Source organism: Mesocricetus auratus, unplaced genomic scaffold, assembly GCF_017639785.1.
Source record: "Mesocricetus auratus isolate SY011 unplaced genomic scaffold, BCM_Maur_2.0 Super-Scaffold_100041, whole genome shotgun sequence".
NCBI classification, from domain to species: Eukaryota; Metazoa; Chordata; class Mammalia; order Rodentia; family Cricetidae; genus Mesocricetus; species Mesocricetus auratus.
The window spans coordinates 5,105,588-5,125,109 of NW_024429218.1; the positions used below are offsets into that span (position 1 = coordinate 5,105,588).

Sequence of the window (19,522 nt, forward strand, 5' to 3'; positions counted from 1 at the left end):
TGCTAGTTCAGGGAATGAGACATGAAAAAGGAAAGACTAAAGCCCACACTTACAGGGGGCTCGCACTGTGAGGGGAGAGGGGCTCATAAAGACGTCTGTGGGTGGAAAGGGTAAAGACAGATTAATTTTGTGTGGATAAAGACAGGCTTGTCCTGAAATCCCCAATGCTTCCAGAAGGCCCATGTACCCGGAGAAAAATGGTGCCTGAAGTCAGCACCTTCTCCTGGGAGAAATGGTCTGCTGTTTATTTATTTATTTATTTATTTAGCATTAGTCAGTTTGAATTTTCTGTCACTTACAAAGTTCTCTGACTGCATTTTCCTTCCGTTCAGAAGGATTCTGTTGTAGAACTTCCAGTGGGTTGGGGACAGCGAGCAGGGGGAACAAATCCAAACAGGCAGGACAGAGTTTCTAGACCTCCAGCTAACAGGTCATTGTTACCTGTCAGGACAGGAAGTGGAACTCACAAATCTCCTGTGCAGAAAGGCCAGTGAGAACAGAGTCAAGAGAGAATCCACACGGGTCAAACGGAGTTTTGCTAAGGCGGTTTTGAGAGCTAGAAAATGAGTTCATGAGAACACAGGAGGTCCTCCTGGCGTGGACTGGAGGGGGCGCTGGCTACAGGCAGTCACACTGATCAACTGAATGTTCAACTGAATGCAGCAATTAAATTCACCGTCTAAACTTAGCTAGTGGAAATGATGCAGTGATTTACTGCAGAAAATCAGATGTGGGAATGAAAACGTGGCTATGGCTGTATGAGTATGCTGCAGACAGAAAGAATGTATGGGAAAGTGATGTGGGTGGGCCGCGGTGCTGGCTAACTCACCCAATGTGTGACAACAGGCAGTTATTTCCCAGCGTGGTGCTGTGGGAGAAGCCGTAAGCTCTGGTCCTACTCTATGTATGAGAGAAAGTGCAAGAAAGCTCTTGGTAGATACAAGTGGCAGAAAAAGACAGGACGATAGGCAGAAGTTAAACGGCATGACCCGTTAGGGAAAAAATGAAAAATTCCAAGTTTCAGAAATGAAAGCAAGGGACAGCGTAATTTAAAGAGCCCTTAGACTTCTTAACTAATCACAGCTCAAAGTCGGGTTATCTTTCTAAATACGAGTTTGGCAAAGTCCTCTCGGTATATATGACATCCCAGAGTAAGAGGACAATTGCTGTTTTATTTCAATGGGTGGTTTCATCCGGCTAATGGAGATCTTGGGTACCCATCTGTGGGTTTTCTACTAATCTTGTGGACAAAGGGGAAATGCTGAGAAATCTTGAGAGAAAGCGGAGCCCTACAGGAAGCAACTCGGAGGCTTTCTCAAAATGAAGGTCCTTGCAATGTTGAGATTTCTCAGGCCAGTCCACTTGAGAACCCAGCTCCTCCTGCTTGCCACGCCCACTCATCAACAACCCTCCGAGCACCGCCCCCATGCTAAAAGTGTCTCGGAGCTGCCCAATCCCAAAGCCCATTTAGCTTAGCTCCGGCCCCGCCCTCCCACCACGCCCCTCTGTTTCCCAGGAGACGCTCTCAGCGTCCCGGTCTTGCACCTAGCCAGGCCACTGACCCGGGAAAAGAGGCCAAGCTGGCGCAAGGCACCCGGAACTTAGTCAGGGGACACAGAGCCGCAGTTGTCCCCAGAGCCAGTTTTTTGAGGTTTGTGGGACAAGGCTGGGGACAGGACCTGGTCAGCTCCCGGAGAAAGGGCTGCTCTTCCATCCCAGGACCCCTGCCTCCATTACTGGGCCTCCAGCTTCCCGAGACCCTCCTCCAGAATCAACCTCTCCCTAGGGGAGCAGAAGGCCCTCTTCTAGACACCTCCTGGCCCACTAAGGAAGGACAGATGCGGGAACAGGCACACCAGGCCTGCTTAGAGGTGCGTGGAAACAGAATTGAAGGCAGTCTCCGTTCTCAGTTGTCGTTATAAACAGCTCAGTCTCACAACGAGCGAGAGTTGTGCTGTGTCAACACACACATATTTCTGCTGCCTGGGGCGTGTTTTGTTGAACTCGTGATTAATAGCAACTAATTGGGCTGACTCACTTTTTAGTTCATCTAAATATAGACTAGGTACACAGTACTTTTACTAATTTACTCACTTAACGGTCTGAATGAGTTTTGTTTCTTGAAGTGGGGAGCTCAGAGGAATTCTTTTTACTGAGTAATTTTTTTTCTTTCCTTTACTGTTGCATTTTGCTTGCTGATTTTTCAGACTGCCGCCTGAGGACCCAGAGAGATCCGTTATCTGCAAATGTAAGTTGGATGAAATACGTCCTACCCTCTACCTGACGCTTTGATTGGGCCACTAGGAAGTGTCAGGCGGTGGGAAATGTGTGACATCTATTTATTTCACAGCCTATCCAATTGTCCACCACAAGGCGCTAGGAGGGTCCAAAAAACTTTAAACTTATTTATGTGAACTCGGTTTTCACTCCTGTAAGTGGTATAAAGTATTAAATACATCCTGTAGTTCCTTTCATCTTTTGTAGCAAAAGAATTCTTATACAAATTTTCCAAACCTTAAGAATGATACTGTGTCGCTGGTGGGAATTATTTTGAGCTCTCTTGGTGATACATAATAAACTTGTTTGCCGGAGTTGGGCTTTGTCTCCCACCTCGGCTTCACTGTACCGTGGTTGGACCTGGAGAATTAGTCACCTAGACCCAGTCCCTCTCCAAACAGCCACCGCGGACACAGACCCCTGCCCTCCTTTGTGGTTCCCGTCGTGGACGTGTCAAGGGGGAGTGGGCAGGAGGGTTACTCTTTGAAGTTTCACCAGGGGGCCAGAAACTTAAACTCACACCATAGGACACATTCCCCCTGACCCGGAACTCCCAACTCTTTCATCCTCTGCTTCGCCATTCTCATTTGCCTTTGTATGTGGGGGCCAAAAGTAGAGGCTGTGACCTCAGCTGATGGGAGTACCAGGAGGCAGATCAAAGGGTGTGCCAAATCTCTTCTGAATACCAACTGTGGAACAGCCCCGGGCGGCCTTTTGATCTTTGTCTCAGCTCCCCGTGGTCCCACGTGTAGCATGCCCATTGGCCGGCACGGGCGGGGAGGGGGGCTTGCCCCTGGGTCCCCCGGAAGCCCTGCTTCAGCCCGGGTTCCAGGGACTCAGCAAGTCATTGTACTAGCCCCAGAAGTAGCCTCCTGCAGCTTTCTTCTGTGGGGACGAGTTGGGGTGGACCCTGTTGGCCAAGAGTTTGGGCTGGCTTCGTTTTTTAACGCTGACCCAGGCAGGTGGCATACAGAAGGAATGAACTAAGTTCCTCATTACCGAGTTGAGATTAGAGCACCAGGGGCTGGGACAGATGGGAGCCATGTTGACAGTGAACAAGAGGCTTTTGTCACTCTACAACAAAACCAAACCCTGAAATGATAGCTTCCTACACATATTGGCATCTCCCACCCCTTCCACCCCGCCCCGACTACGCCAGTCCTCCGTGGCCCCTGTTGCTTGTAAGAATGCAACTACCTCCTTCTTTAATAAATGCCGGTATAAAGAAGACCAAGCTTCTAAGGCATGAAAGAGAGGGCAGTTACTTAGGAAGATAATTGGGTCCAGGGTTACACTGCATGGTGCGTATATTTCAAGTCCCACGTGAAGATGTAATTCAAACTGCACGCCATTTATTGTATTAATGGATACAGTGGTGACCACACATGCATTATGAAAAACAAAATACTTGAGCCTAAAGCATAGGCAAGGTAGGAAGCGGGCTTAGAACAAGGAGAGAGGCTGCCAGGAGCCCACCCTAACGTTTAGCTCCAACTTTCCAGCAGAGAGGGGTTGTGCAACATCTTTCCAACACGCAGTTAATAACTTCCTTCCCCACGTTATAATTCAGTCCTGACCACGCCTCATTCGGAGTTTGTGCCTCGAGGCTTGCCAGCAGGGCCTGCAATACTTACATTACACTAAATTTAAGAGTAAAGGTGTTCCCGCTGCTCACGTTCTCAGATCAGAGGAGAGCAAAATGAAGGAGCTGGCAGCTGAAACTTTAATGCCGGGAAACGTTGACTTAGAATTTGAAAAAAAAATTGCAGTTGATCTGTGTGACAAAGAAGATATTCTTTTCCATGTATATCATTTGCATTTGATTTCATTATATGCCTATATTTCCTGACAAAATTCAGCCAACTCCCTTGGTTTTGTATGCTACACTGGAAGGCCCACTTTGAGGGGTGACGAGGTTATATGCACCTTGGTAGGGTATGCTGGCCATCCTGGGGCTTCTGGAAGCTGCTCTATCTGCCTGCACACAGCATCTGAGAAAATCCTCAGTGGATCTTTTAAAGGTTCTGTCACCATGTGGACTTCCTGGCTCCCATGCCATGCAACGATGCTCTGGAGAGCAGAATGGGGTATCAGGATGTATTCCTTCATGGTATGCGGATGTGCTGAACGGAGGAAGTGATAGTTATCTTCACTTCCCATAGAATTCCATTAGGGGTAGATGGGTAAGGACTTGTAACTGCACTAAGTCATTGTATTATGAGGTTATCCCTTGTAATAACATCTACATCTGTTGCTTATTTTTCAGAAAAAGACAATACTTTGTGTTTAGACTGTGTGCTGCATATTATGCACAGGCTATAAATGCATGGAAAAAGGTGCCTTATATATGATTCATGCAGTTAATCAAGTCTGCATAAACAGGGTAATAGGATACTAGTGTATCAAAAATAAAACACTAATCTGTATTTAAATTATCTCTTTAATTATGAAAAAAATTTAGTCCAATGTGATAATCTTTTTTTAGGAACATGAGACCAAGCCTATAAATATTGACTTTTACAAAATTCCTTCAGTTTTTAGTGTTTCCTCCACCCATCCCCCAGTCCTATATTGCCACGACATTGCCGTGCTGCCCTGTGTGGATGGCTCTGTCTCGGGTCTGACTGCATCTCTCAGCTCTACTTCTTCCTACGGAAGCCTCCGTGGCAGCCTATCTGCACCCCAACACTCCTCACCCTATGACTTCAGGAGAAACCAGGGTAAACTTTTCAAAGTGAAGTTGAGATTCTGTCACCCCAAAGGAAGCAGGGTGGGTCCTGCTATCTGGAGCATCTACAGTGGAAAGAGTACCCAAGTCACTTCTCATGTCAATCAAGAAAATGCGACAGTTTCCACAGCAACTTCAAGACTCTGCCTCCCTAAATTTTAACTTCATTGCCTTCTCGTCTTATTTAGTCTCCACTATTGCTTAGCGTTGTGTTGTGTCTTTCCTATGAAGTCTTTTTGTCACCATGCTGTGGTCTATTTATTATGCTTGTGTAACTGACACCTGTTTTTCTCAAAATCCACCCCCATAATGGAAATTTCACGAGGCCAGCGGCCTTTGTCTTTTTGCTGGACATTGTCTCTTCAGCGCCGTGAACAGTAGCCATCGCAAAGCGAATGATCTGATGAACATTCAAGGCCTCACATGGTAGTTCTACTACAGAGCACACAGTCTCTACTGTAGGTCCTCCAAACACCAGGACCCACCTTTCTTTCTTTGGGGACAAAGTCTCAGCAACTTCACTCTTTCCTTTATCAATGCTCATGACTAAGGCACAATGCATTTCAGAAAAGGACTGCCACCATCGCTCTTAACCCCATCCTCTTCTTGACGTAGGACTGACAGTCTCCCTCAGGTGGAGGGGCACATGACCTGTGCCTGGACAGGCTTGTCACTGCTGGAAGTGATGCTGTGAGGGCCGCGGGCCTGCCCTAGGAGGGACTCGGCTTCTTCATTCCACTGGGGTACTCGCCTTTGGAGCAATCCTGAAGCCGGGACTGGAGAGATGACTCAGTGGTCAGGAGCACATACTGTTGTTTCCGAGGACCTGAGTTTGGTTCCCAGCACCCACACCAGGTTGCTTACAGCTGCCTATACCCCAGCTCCAGGGGAATCTCACACCTCTGATCTCTCCACCAGCAGTGGAGGAGTGTTCCCCTTTCACCACATCCTCTCCAGCATAAATTGTCGTTGGTGTTTTTGATTTTACCAGTGCATTTTGAAATGACTTTCTGCATTATGTGTTTCAGCTCTCTGCCTCCTTCCTGAGAACCACTCTTATCGTCCATCACTTTAGAGGAGCCTTTATTTGTGAGTGCTGAGGTTTCTAGAAAATAGCAAAGTCTGCTGCATTCTCAGCTGCACGCTGTAACAGGAGGCAAAGCAGGAATCCTGGAACCCACAGGCTTTCTTCTTGCATTGCAAGCAAGCCCCTCAACAGGACTAGTAACAAAGCTGAACCACAGACACATTTACGATTTTCTCCTGAGCCACTTTGGTGGAGAGATACAGACAATCGTCCAAAGACAGACAGTAGAAAAGGATGGGGGGGGTGCAGCCTGCAGAATCAGCCCCCTCAGTACCTTTCCCACCTAACCAAAGCAATGGCTCCACATGCAGAGGCAGCCTCACCTCAGACAGCACACAGTGCATTGCTAATGATGTCTGTCTTCATGGATTCTTTGAAGCCATCTTTTTAAAACAGCCCTTTCTGCTTACATTTTGCAGTCCCCAATGTCCGCCTTTCCCCCAGTTCCTGTGACTCGTACGAGGCTTGCAATCTTAGCCAGGGAGAAACTGCCATGCTCTCCAAGAACAATTCCAAGGTATGCATCCCTACTTCTCGTTCTCACCCTACCGAGCACAACTCCTGCAGTCCTGGATGTCAGTAATACACCTCAAAAATTTCAGTTTTGTAAGGAAAAGAGATAAAACATTGTTATCGTCAAATGTTCACATTCACTGTTTTGAAAGGCTTAATGAACGTTACTCAATACAACCAGTATTTACCAAGCTAGTGGCCATTTAATCAGTTCATTTCCTATGAGATTATTTCATGTTTTCTACAGAATTTCGAGGTGTTTTCTTTCTAAAATAGGCACAGCAGGAATAAAGCAGGAGATTTAAGACAGAAACGTGGCTTTTAGCTCACAAAGTTCCAAACCCTGACTTCTGTTTCAGAGGGCTGTATCCTAATAGGATGCATGCTTCCTAGTGGGGCAGATTGGCAGGAAGATTGAGCTCATGAAATGACAATGGACTGTGAAAATGCATCTCCATGCTGCCGCCGCTGCTGGGGAAAGGCTACCAAGCTCCTAGAGTTGTCACAAAATGCAGAAGATGAAAATGCTGCGTTTATCAGTTTTATGACTATTAACGGTACTGAGATGTTTTGAAGTTGCCATTTGTCAGTGTATTGATTTTTAGAAAATAGACATATTGCTTGTGGCTGGAAATAATTTGCATATGTACCTTTGGCTATTTTCTTTTTGTTCATTTGTGTCACTTCCTGCAAAGTATAGCAATCAAATTATTACAAGATTTTTTTCATATCTCATTTTCAGTATTTCTTAGAAAGACCAATGCCCCTGGACCAAAGCAAATTAATAACCACTCCAACACAAACATTCTTTTAAAATTCCAAATCAAATGCTTGGTTTTAGGAAGCTGAGAAATATTTCAATGGTACATGCACAAATGTATGTGTGTGTTCTTTAATTTTTTAAATATTTACAAAATCAAAAAGCTTGTTCTGTCTGGCTTTTTTCAGTGATTAAGATTACATTTTACTTTCAAAGTGAGCAATAAACACAACTAACTGATTGTCACTTAGCAGATTTTTTAAAATTTCTATTAAAGAAAATTTTTTTTTACTATTCAGGGAAGAGTTTTTCGAAACATTCTTTAAATAGAATTCTATAAGTAAAACATGACTATGTGGGGATATTTAATACCATACCCACAGGGTTCTGGAAACTTAAAGTGTATTTGTTTTTACAAAAGTAGAGCGTGTTAATGAACACATTTGTCAATAAAGTCTCTCAAATTTTTTGCATCTTGAATCTCAGTAATTTGAGATTTATGTGTGATATGAGAAAAATAAAGTAAATTCTTAGTCAGGCATGATGGTGCATGCACTTTTGTAATTGATCAGTGCTGACGCGGAGGTAGCCGGTTGACAAGGACTGGGTGCCGAGCAGAGTGCAAGCTTTGAGAGAAACCACCTCTACTCGGGCATATGACCTGTTGCACTACGTTGACATGTTTCTTTAATCCGCTAGATCTGCTCTTTCCTATCTTGTCCCCTTCAAGGTTTTGGAAATGATCCAAACAACATAAGGTTGCAGCCATGGCGCAACATTAACTGTTGACGCCACTGACCACCAAATGCAACCTCTCTCCTACTAGCGTTTTGCGTGTTTGGAAGTTTTTCAGCTTGGTCAGACAGTACCTCATTATTTCTTTCTACTTCATTTAGGGCTCAGCTGATCAAAGAGAAAGATGACATAGATCATTACCTGGAGAAGAATTTCAAAGGACTGTCGAAGGAGGAGGTTGCTGCGTAAGTTTGACCTCTTAACAGTGCTTTAATATGGAGTTTGTTTCTTTTGTATGGATTCTTTCTTGGAATTTCAATTTTCCTGTGCAGTAAACTTTTTTCCACTGGAACATGGCATTTAAAATTTAAAACTCATATTAAATAGTGATAAGTCACGTCTATTGATCTTACACACATCAAAGTCTTTAAATTTTTGGCTCTTAAAATTCTTATATTTAGCAAGGTATTATACTAGCAGATTTGCAATACTGAGTTAAGTCTGAGCCATTAATTGCTTATTAATCTCCATTTTAGGGTATGTTGCCTCTGTGGGGAAGAAAAGTGTTTTCAGAGAAAGATGTATATTTTTGTTATTGGTGATTTAAAAAATGAAAAATGACTCTTAGTGGTATATATTGTTTCCTTTGTCCAAGAACCCTCAGAAGTGTCAATGAATAACAATTTGTTGTTAAATGTAAAATTACTTCTAAGTTGTCTGGACTTATTCTTTCAATGAACAGTATAAACGCTGCTATTTTATCACTGCTCAGAATCTATTCTATGGGATGAATAGCAGTATGAAAAAGTCCACTTGTGTCAGAGGGGTAGACAGAGACCTTAAGGAGCTGGAGTGGCTTACGGTTGCTCACATCCAGTTTTAGGCTTTAGGCACAAGTACTGAACACTGACTTCTCTGAAGGGTTACATGCGTCACACTGAATTCGCCAGATTTCTGCTGCAATGTTTCATGCAAATGTTTTGAGAGATTCCACCAGCATATTGCTTAATGCTAATTTAATCAAGAAACATGCCTAATAATGTTTTATCATAGGTTGCATATAGTGTAAATTTTTTTCTCTTAACATATTTTATTATGTTTGATTTGATCTTTGTCAACGTGAGTATTGCACAAACAGAATAGTTCGTCTTGTCAATAGCTCTACATAGGATGATAAAATATCATAACAGTTGGACTAGGGGAATGACTCAGTTGGCAGAGTGCTTGCCTAGCATGCGTGCATGATGAAGTCCCGGGTTTGATCCCCAACCACCATAAACCAGGCATGGTGGGAGGTACATGCCTGCAAATCCCAGCACTCAGGAGGCAAAGGCAGGAGGATCAGAAGTTCAAGTTCACCTTTTATTACATAGAGAATTGGAAGATTACCTGGGTTACTTTGAGACTCAGGTCTAAAAATAACTTTTAAAATTACAAAATTAATGTTACTTATTTCCACAAAACTGTGGGACTTTTATTAAATATTATTTGGATTGATAACTCACTAGCTTGCCTCAGTAGCCTGTTGAACAAAAGTAAAGGTCATTATTGTATGATAGTGTGGTTACTAACTATAAGAAATATATGCATATAGTACTTGCAAGCTGACTCTAATATGTCCAAACAGCTTAGTCGTCCTTAAGTGCTAAGAATTAACATAAGAGTTAAATATATGCTTCATAAAAGTCATCAAACTAGAAATGTGCACAAAGTACTAAGTGCAGACTATTTAATCCAAGAGAATACAAGATAGACTGTGTTCATGACTCTTCTCTAATTATAGTAACAACATGATTTGTTCATTAAGTATATCACCAAATTGATTTCAAATTCATCACTGTGTTACAGAAAACAGCAGCCCTGAGTAATTCCACATTTTTCATATTGCATTCTCCTAATGGCAGATTGTGAATGTGACTCTACTCATGTCTGCACAGAAGCCCTTAATGGGAGACATTGCATGCAGACCACTGGTATGGAGAGAGCTTGCACACAACTTACTATTATGCTCTTGATTGATACTCATTCTGGATTGCACCCTAGACAAACTAATTGAATAACACATAAAGGAGAAAATTGATGAATGACTTCAGCGTCTCCCTGAAATGCCCAGCAGGTGCCGAGAAGAATTGTGCATATTCTATTAGCTGAGGAATTGCTACATAAAACATTTTATTAGCCATTCAACTCTAAAAAGATAAATTGGTCAACAAGCAGATACCGAATACTTACCTCATATGTAATATGAGATTTTTCGCATTGAGAGAGACAGTGATATTTTACTATAAGATACTTGACCCTGTCCCAAAGTTTTAACATGCATTTGATAGACATTAAGACCTATGTGCCATGTACAGATATGGAACGGATGAGTGCTGACACCGTGAAGTGCAGTCTGGAGACCAAGGGTACAGAAAAAAAAAGAGATTGCAGAATGAAATTTGTCAGGGAATACACATATGGGGTTAACACAGTAGAGTGATTGGACCAATACATCACCAATAACCAGCATGCAGGGTTTAATATACAGTGACTCAGAAATCTATTTTCAAGCAGGTAGAACACCATGCAAGATATATCTCAAATCCTCCCCTCCACTGCCTTATTCTTCATTAGGATGCTAAAATATCTGCATATACTCATAAGACACTTGATACACACTAGCTTTTGTATCTCCTAATATATTGTGGTTTTTGTTTTGTCTCTGAATGATCTCTTATCAATGCCTTCAAATACATCAGCCTCCCTGCGTCTAAGTACACCATGGCTCTCCTGGTTGTGGTGGGTGGGGAGGTCCCGCTCATGTTCTGAGTGCTCCTTGATCCTCCCGTTTGACTCCCTCTTTCAGTATACACCATCAAGTTCTTCCTCTCCACTGAATCATAAGCACAAGTGTTCAAACCTCCATCAGCATTTCTGGTCCTCTTACACCGTCATGTGCTTTCTGACACCCCTGCCCTGCCTTTGCAGCCAGCAACAGCCTCGTGTTAATATCTTCTAACGCGTGTGTAGAGGCTATGCTTGTCAGTGGCTCTCCTCCTCTATCATGCTTCCTGTCTGCCATGTGTGACAGCTTTCCCTCCATCCTCATCCTGAGTGCCACCAGCCCTGCCTCAGCAGAGTGCACCACTCTTGTTTAGTCCTTGTGGTTTCTGTTTAAGTCTTGTGGAGTGGTTTTCCTCCAACCGCATCACCTCCTCTAATGACTGCATCTCTGTTTTCAAATTCTCAGTGGAGAGAAAGCTGAGGGCTCTGTCCTAGGCCCACTTCTCCAAGCTGTCACCTCCACCGGATCCAATTCTAGCTGTAAGCACAAGCAGCAGTATCATAGTTGCCACACTGGCAAATCCAGCACTGAGCTCTCCACCCGCATCCTCGGCATGTCACAATGACGCAGACACACCGAAGAAACAAAATATGCATCCCGGTTCCAGCTACTTGAAACTAGAGCCTTGGTCCCCTCCCGCATTCCAGTCCAGGCCCCCCTCTTGTCATTTCCCAGGGCAGCCTTCACCTTCACTATGCCCTGTGTTCCCCGTAAATATCCTCCACCAGATGCAAGAGAGAAATATATTCTGGGCTCCAGTACTTCTCGCCCATTTCCCCGATACCCCTGTCTTGCCAAGGCCTCCGACATGTCTTCCAGCTGCTCTTCCTAGTCTGGAGTACTCTTGGGTATTCTGTCTCTACCAAACCTGTGGAACTTAAAGAAAACATTGATCAAGACATTCCTTTCTCTGGAGCTTCCTAAAGAGCATCCCACTGCTCCTGAGTTGCACTTAAATTGGGCGGGCCTGAAGCTGTGTGTGGCTGTGGCTTTGCTGGCCTCTCTGACCGTACGTATGGCCCTGCTTGGGCCCATCTGTCCTCCCAGTGTGGCATAATTGCTGATACTCCTTCTCATATTGTGGCATGTCACTTTGAATGTGCCCATCCTTAGGAGCTCTTTCCCATTTCCCAATACGGTGTAAATAAGTACTCGAGCACAGCCATTGAACGGCTGTTACTAGAGAAACCCAGTAGTGGGTCAAATGCCTCTTGTTTTGCTTTGGAGTGGGTAGAATAAATAGTTCAAAAGCCAGGACTTCAGAATTTATCCAATCTATATGTACAGAAGGAATTTCGGTATGCTTTTTAAACCCTTTATTAAATTTTTCTTTGATAATACCATACATGTATAATGTGCATTCTGATTATTATAGCCCCTCTATACTCTCTCTCCACCATTTTCACCCTTTCCCTTCTTCCTAAAAGTCCCCTTCTTATTCTCATGACTTTTTTTTTAGAGCTACTGAGTTTACTCAAGATCACGTGACCATGGCTCTGGAACTACAGCTGGAGCCGGAGGCTTCTCAGTGGGCACACAACTGAAGACAATGATGTCTCTTCCCCCAGAATTCTCCAGTGGACAGTTCATGGGGAAAGGATAGAGTCCTTTAAACTCTTCCATGAGTGAACATTGAGGGTCCAGGCTTGTGTTGGCCCATTGCAAGTAACCATAGCTACTATGACATTTTGATTTCATTGACTAACTTTGCCGTGCCCAGAAGAAAAATGTCATGGCCCTTCTCGTGTTCTGGCTCTTAGATTCACTCTGCTCCATCTTCTGCCATACCATGTTCCCCGAGCCTTAGATGGAGTGTAAATGTCTTCTGTAGTGTCTATCCTTAGATGGAGTGTAAATGTTTTCTTTAGTGTCCATCCTTAGATGGAGTGTAAATGTCTTCTGTAGTGTCTATCCTTAGATGGAGTGTAAATGTTTTCTTTAGTGTCCATCCTTAGATGGAGTGTAAATGTTTTCTTTAGTGTCCATCCTTAGATGGAGTGTAAATGTCTTCTCTAGTGTCCATCATTAGATGGAGTGTAAATGTCTTCTCTAGTGTCCATCCTTAGATGGAGTGTAAATGTCTTCTCTAGTGTCCATCATTAGATGGAGTGTAAATGTCTTCTCTAGTGTCCATCATTAGATGGAGTGTAAATGTCTTCTGTAGTGTCTATCCTTAGATGGAGTGTAAATGTTTTCTTTAGTGTCCATCCTTAGATGGAGTGTAAATGTCTTCTCTAGTGTCCATCCTTAGATGGAGTGTAAATGTCTTCTGTAGTGTCTATCATTAGATGGAGTGTAAATGTCTTCTCTAGTGTCCATCATTAGATGGAGTGTAAATGTTTTCTTTAGTGTCCATCCTTAGATGGAGTGTAAATGTCTTCTGTAGTGTCTATCCTTAGATGGAGTGTAAATGTCTTCTCTAGTGTCCATCCTTAGATGGAGTGTAAATGTCTTCTGTAGTGTCTATCCTTAGATGGAGTGTAAATGTCTTCTCTAGTGTCCATCATTAGATGGAGTGTAAATGTCTTCTCTAGTGTCCATCATTAGATGGAGTGTAAATGTCTTCTGTAGTGTCCATCATTAGATGGAGTGTAAATGTCTTCTCTAGTGTCCATCATTAGATGGAGTGTAAATGTCTTCTGTAGTGTCCATCATTAGATGGAGTGTAAATGTCTTCTCTAGTGTCCATCATTAGATGGAGTGTAAATGTCTTCTCTAGTGTCCATCCTTAGATGGAGTGTAAATGTCCATCGTCCAACTGTTACTTATCCACAGCAGCTGGAGCAGCCATGTGCCTCTGCATTCACCACTGTCCACTGCAGAGAGAAGCTTTTCTGGTTGAAGTAGCATTTGTCTGTGGGGATAAACTTTTTAGAAGGTAGTTTGGGACTATGACAATCTAGATAATCAACAGCATTACGGCTTACCCTGAGGGCCTAAGGCATTCTCAGCCATGGATTTTTAATTAGGTTTGCAGTACCAGGAGTAAATTCCGTCTCGTGGTGCAGACTCCCTCACACTCATTTTCCTTGATGGGTTGATGTTGTAAACCACAGGGTTCCCAGCTGGCTAAGACCTGAGATGCCTCTCTTCCCAGCAGCCCGTGTAGCACCTTCCAGCATTATGAAGGTAGGGAGGAAGCTTCCAGATCAGTTCCTGCTGGGTTTCTTTATAAGTTGTAAGCAAAGTGTGTTGTGTCTTCACTGTCAGGATCCTAGGTCTTGAGATAGGGCCTTTCACAGTCCAGCTGGCTTTGAGCTCACTCTGACTTTGAACTCTTGACTGGTCTGCCGCTGTTTCTCAAGGCATACACTACCATTCCCAGCTTTATTTTTTGTAAGTGTGTGTGTGTGTGTGTGTGTGTGTGTGTGTACAGATGAGCATGTTTTGCAGATACCTGTAGAGACCAAAAGAGGACACTGTGGCCTTGGACCCCCTGAAGCTGGGGTTACAGGAGGCTGTGAGCCACCACCCATCATGGGTGCTGAGAACCAAACCTGCATTCTCTGCAAGCTATTGCCTCCACCTCTACTTTCTGAATTGCTAAGTGTGCCTTTCTTGCTATACCTTAGATATTGCTTTATCCATAATAATATGCCCTATCTACATTTGCACTTGACAGTGACTCAGCTTTGTTACATAGGCCTACGTGATAAGTTGACTGACGCTGTTTTTACTACATAGGTCTACGTGATAAGTTGACTGACGCTGTTTTTACTACATAGGTCTACGTGATAAGTTGACTGACGCTGTTTTTACTACATAGGTCGACGTGGTAGATTGACTGATGTTATTTTTATTACATAGGTCTACATGATAGGTTGGCTGATGTTCTTTTAAACTGATCTTTAACTTCTGAAAATTAGTCAATCAGAACCCTTGGTGCACTTTGGATTTTAATTATGCACATTATCAGAATGCATTATTGTTTTTCTAAAACACTTAAAATATCACTCATTCTCATGTCTTAATTGCTCCGAGAAGCTAAGTAATTGTCATTTGTAGATTCAAATAAAAATTTCTGGGGGCAGCTTTTGTAACATTGTATGTGAAGGTACAGATGAGCAAAATCATTTGGAGACAGATAACATTGATCTGTTCCATGCTATTTTCTGTTTCAAATCCCAAGCCCCAGCCTGTGGATAAAGAAGGTAGCTTCAGACATATGTACTTCTCTAAGCTGCTGCTTTCTTTGGGGGTGTCTGACTCTGAGACTCTTCAGCAAGGCATTTGTGAGGACCATCAGGTACCACATCCAGCAAATTTGGGCTGTCACAGAACCGAGAACCAGGGCTGTGGTGGCAGCTCAGTTGCAAGCATGAGGACCTGAGTTCAGAACCCCAGCGCCCACCTAAAGCCAGATATAGCTCTGAGCACCTGCAATCCCAGAATGGGAGAACCCCTGGAGCTCACGGGCCAGCCAGTCTGGATAAATCGGTAAACTCCAGTTCAATGAGGGACAGGCAAATATTATATTAAAGCCCTTTCCTCTCCATTCTGAGTTGAGTGACTCCTGTTGGTTCAAAGTAAATTAGCATTTCACTGAGTAGGCCTTCATCTGGACTCTCAGAACCTTGTAAAATGGGCTTTTCCGATTTGCAGTTTACCAGCCATTCAAGTGCTGGGTTTGTTCAGTGGCAAGGTGCTCTAGATATGGGGAGGGCGGGTGGACGAGGTTCAGTCCCCATCTCATGGTCCAGAGCGTGCTGTGGGGATTCAAGCTCCTCCAGGTGCTGACTGTCCACCCTGCTCATTGTCGTCTGCTTTTGTGAAATCACTCTGTTTTTCTTTACAACACCGTGCTTTGCTGTGGAGTAACGGAATTCCTAAGCGAGCTGGCAAATTAAAACTTCTAAAGTAGTCGGTTGCCGAGTAAGCGGTTATATGATGGTGTTAAGTAAGGTTTGTCTTTGATATTGTATTCTGTCAGTATTAAAACGGGGAAGACTCGAAACTGTTCAGAACCTTTTAGATTTCCGTTATGGTTGAAAAACAATCCCTAAAATATTGATATTGCGGCACTTATAAAATATCTTTCTCCTGGCCCACACATTCACTCTGATGCTTTTATGTTGGGAAGCAGGGTGTGATTATAATAACCAGGGCATTTCTCAGAGCATAAAGCAGCCCAGATCACAGCCCCACAAGGTGCTTCTGCAGTCTCAGTCTCCACAGGAATGGCCAGGACAAGGTCTTTCCTAGTCAGTGCAATTGAGTGTCTGTCTGCCTGTCTAGAAAGTACATTATTCTTTTTGGGAAAAAGAAGTTCAATGTCTAACTATGAGAAATCATGAAAAGAAGAAAATGAAGGTAATGTTTTTTCTTTGCTTTTTAATTAGATCATTTAGAAATGTCCAACTTCCCCTCATCTAGAAGATACTTACCAAGATACACACACATGTGAAGTGCATACTTGTCTGTGTTCTGGTCTCTGCGTATGTATGTATCCTCAGACTGTGCTTTAGCTGATAATACTATTTTCATACATATCACACAAAAATCATACAACACATTTTGACCATCTTCTTCAGGTTAACAAGTATCTTAAAATTAAATACACCCAGAAAACCCAGAAATGGAGTCACATCTTTTTTGTCATCATAACCCACACACCCAGGCCAACCTCAGCAGTCTTTCTAGTGAGGCTGTCAGGGATACCCCACTAATCCAGGTGTGAGAGTTAGGCTAACCAGCATCCTTTAAAAACCTAGAAATGGCGGGTGCATGTTGCTATCAGGAAGAATGAAAATCCATCCCTGGGCCAACGCAGTTAGCTTAGAAATCGTATGAAACTAGACGGGTTTTAACCGAATAAACTACTCGATTATGTTATTTTCCACAGAAACCTGATTTTTTCCTATTTAGATGATCAAAAACAATGAGAAAGAAGCTAAATGATGAAATATCAATTCGCAGAGCCACCACTGCGAGGTTAAGGTGTCTAGGAATACACAGGCAGGGCAAGAAATGACGGCCACTGGAGACATCGTCCGTTTCAGTGTGCTCCAATCACATGGCCATGAAGTAAAGAGCAACATGATGTTGTGGGGTTCACTTTCCCTGGTCCTCGAGACAGGAAAGGGGTAATACATTTTGGGAAAATGGCAATAATGCTTTCATTTCTTAGTGTTTGTCCTACCTTAGCTTTTGTTATGTGAGACTTTTATTGTTTGGAAATTAACCAGCGTTGATTCCCAGTCCTTAAATTAATTAAATCTAATAAAATATCCTGAATTAATTAAAACTAATGAATTATATATGCATTTAGTCATTTATTAATTGACTAATTAATCATTATAGTATCTTCCAAAATTCTTAGGTGATCAATGAGAAAGAATTTTTCCAAATTTCTTTTGTGTAGATTTTTTTCTCATTCCATTTGGACTGTTTTTGAGGAATCAGATGTTGCTTGGTCAGAATAATTTCTGAGGAGACTAACTTTTATCCCAAATATATTGGGGAATTTTTGGTATATTATCTACAAGGAAATAATGCAAGTTGGCTTCATGTTAATGGGAGCTCTGGACTGCTCTGCTCTGTGCATGGCTTACTTTGGAGCAGTCCTAGGCAAGAGCTGAGAGTGGCTTGAGCAGGGTGGGTATAAAAGAAGTTATAAAAACAGTGGTCTGATTTAGAATATGATAGAATTGATGCATGAATGAATAGAGGAAGAAATAGATGATGACTCTTCTGAATCCACATGGGCAGCTGTTCTCAGCAGAGTGCCCAGTTCCTCCAACAATATGCAGCACACGGTAGGCACTCAATAAATACCCTTTTAAGTCAGGGTTAGGGTTAGGGTTAAAGACAAAAAAGAGTATCGTGAAATAGAATAGAAAAGAGTGCATTGCATTCAGTAAGGTTCAACAGCGGGAGGGTTGCTTGAGTAACCCAGACTAGGTACTTAGCTTCCAGCTTCACACTCACAAAGAACTAGTTGACTTTGGATAGCTAACTGCTCTAACTCAACCTCTTCATCTGGAAAAATGCATAAAGAGATAGAAAGGGTCTTGTAGAACAGTAGCAAGGATTGTGTTACTATTTATCAAAAGAAGAATGAAATACTGTATGTAGCAGGATTTTAAAACTTGTTTTATGTATTTTATGCATTGTAATTGCATGTACAGGGAGACACTCTGGAATGAGCACCGTGTATGCATGTACAGCAGGGAAACACTCTGGAATGAGCACCGTGTGTGTATGTACAGGGAGACACTCTGGAATGAGCACCGTATGTACATGTACAGGGAGACACTTGGCAATGGGCACAGATCAAGAAGGCAAGGGAGGCTAAGCCACAGAGAAAACGGATGACATATATTGGAAGCCAGATTCTTTACTCCTCCTGAATTCCCAGGATGGCACTAGGCCCTGCCCTCCCTCCCCCTCTCTCCCTCTCCCTTCCCTCCCTTCCCCCCTCCCTCCACCCCTCCCTCTCTGCCTCCCTCCACCCCTCCCTCCCTCTCTCTCTCCCTCGCTCCATCCCTCCCTCCCTCTCTCCCTCGCTCCATCCCTCCCTTTCTCTCCCTTTATGTGTTAACTTTTTATACATGAGCATTCCAGTGCCATGGATTTCCCTGTAAGTGTCACCTCAGCTATATGATACACATCTTGAAATGTCTGGTTTTCCTATTCTTTTGTTTGCTGCAAGTGTTTTATGATTGGCTTTGTCATTTTGTCTTCTACAGTCAATACCCTGAACTTCCGTTTTATAAAAATAAAGACCGCCGGGCGGTGGTGGCGCACGCCTTTAATCCCAGCACTCGGGAGGCAGAAGCAGGCGGATCTCTGTGAGTTCGAGGCCAGGCTGGACCGACAGCCTCCAAAACAATACAGAGAAACCTTGTCTCGTAAAACCAAAAACAAACAAACAAACAAACACAAAAACAAAAATAAAGACCAATCAAAGTTAACACTGAGAAAGAAATATTAAAATGAAAGATGAAAATGAATGGAATTTATTGTTGGCTTGTTGTAAAGATGAAGAGAACTGATCAACCTTTAACCCGACTATTAAGGGAAAAGAAAATACAGTGTGCCAACTTTCAAGTCTTGTTTGTTTGTTTTAGCTTAGACTTGAGAATGCGGACATATATTTAAACTAAAACATAATATCAAAGTAATGAGAAAGGAAAATGTATAAAAGAAACACTTAAATATGTGCTCATGAAGTTGTAGAATATTGTATGTAAAGAGGAAAAGCTTTCCCAAGCAGGGGAAGACGGTAGCACCAAGATCAGACTCCCACCTTCATCTAAAATAGCATAGCACCCAAGTCAAGAACAAGAAAAGGGTCTTCCAAATGTGCAGGGTGCTACAGCCAGGGTAGCATCGAAACCTCTCCAGGTGATACAAAAACTGACAGCCTACACACACACACACACACACACACACACACGCGCACACACACGCGCACACACATACACACACACACAGAAAGAGAGAGACAGAGATATACACACAGACTCACACAGAGAGACAGAGAAAGACACACACACACACAGAGAGAGACAGACAGAGAGACAGTGATGTACACACAGACACACACACAGAGACAGAGACAGACACACGCACACACACAGAGACAGAGACAGA

The 19,522-nt window shown here is 43.1% G+C and overlaps 1 protein-coding gene across 4 annotated transcripts in view; it reads left to right on the forward strand.

Annotated features, from left to right (window-relative positions):
- The first annotated feature begins 1,511 nt into the window (after positions 1-1,511).
- Ttc29 (tetratricopeptide repeat domain 29) overlaps positions 1,512-19,522 on the forward strand; it is a 192,935-nt gene continuing 174,924 nt past the window's right edge. Inside the window, exons 1-6 of one of the 4 annotated variants that reach the window (XM_040734839.1) lie at positions 1,512-1,871; positions 2,208-2,248; positions 4,812-4,997; positions 6,034-6,094; positions 6,512-6,609; positions 8,262-8,345. In XM_040734839.1, coding sequence (XP_040590773.1) covers positions 6,518-6,609; positions 8,262-8,345 — 176 coding nt within the window. In that variant the 5' untranslated portion in view covers positions 1,512-1,871; positions 2,208-2,248; positions 4,812-4,997; positions 6,034-6,094; positions 6,512-6,517. The remainder of the gene's footprint in view (positions 1,872-2,207; positions 2,249-4,811; positions 4,998-6,033; positions 6,095-6,511; positions 6,610-8,261; positions 8,346-19,522) is intronic. The other 3 variants (XM_040734836.1, XM_040734837.1, XM_040734838.1) reach the window with 3 other exon arrangements.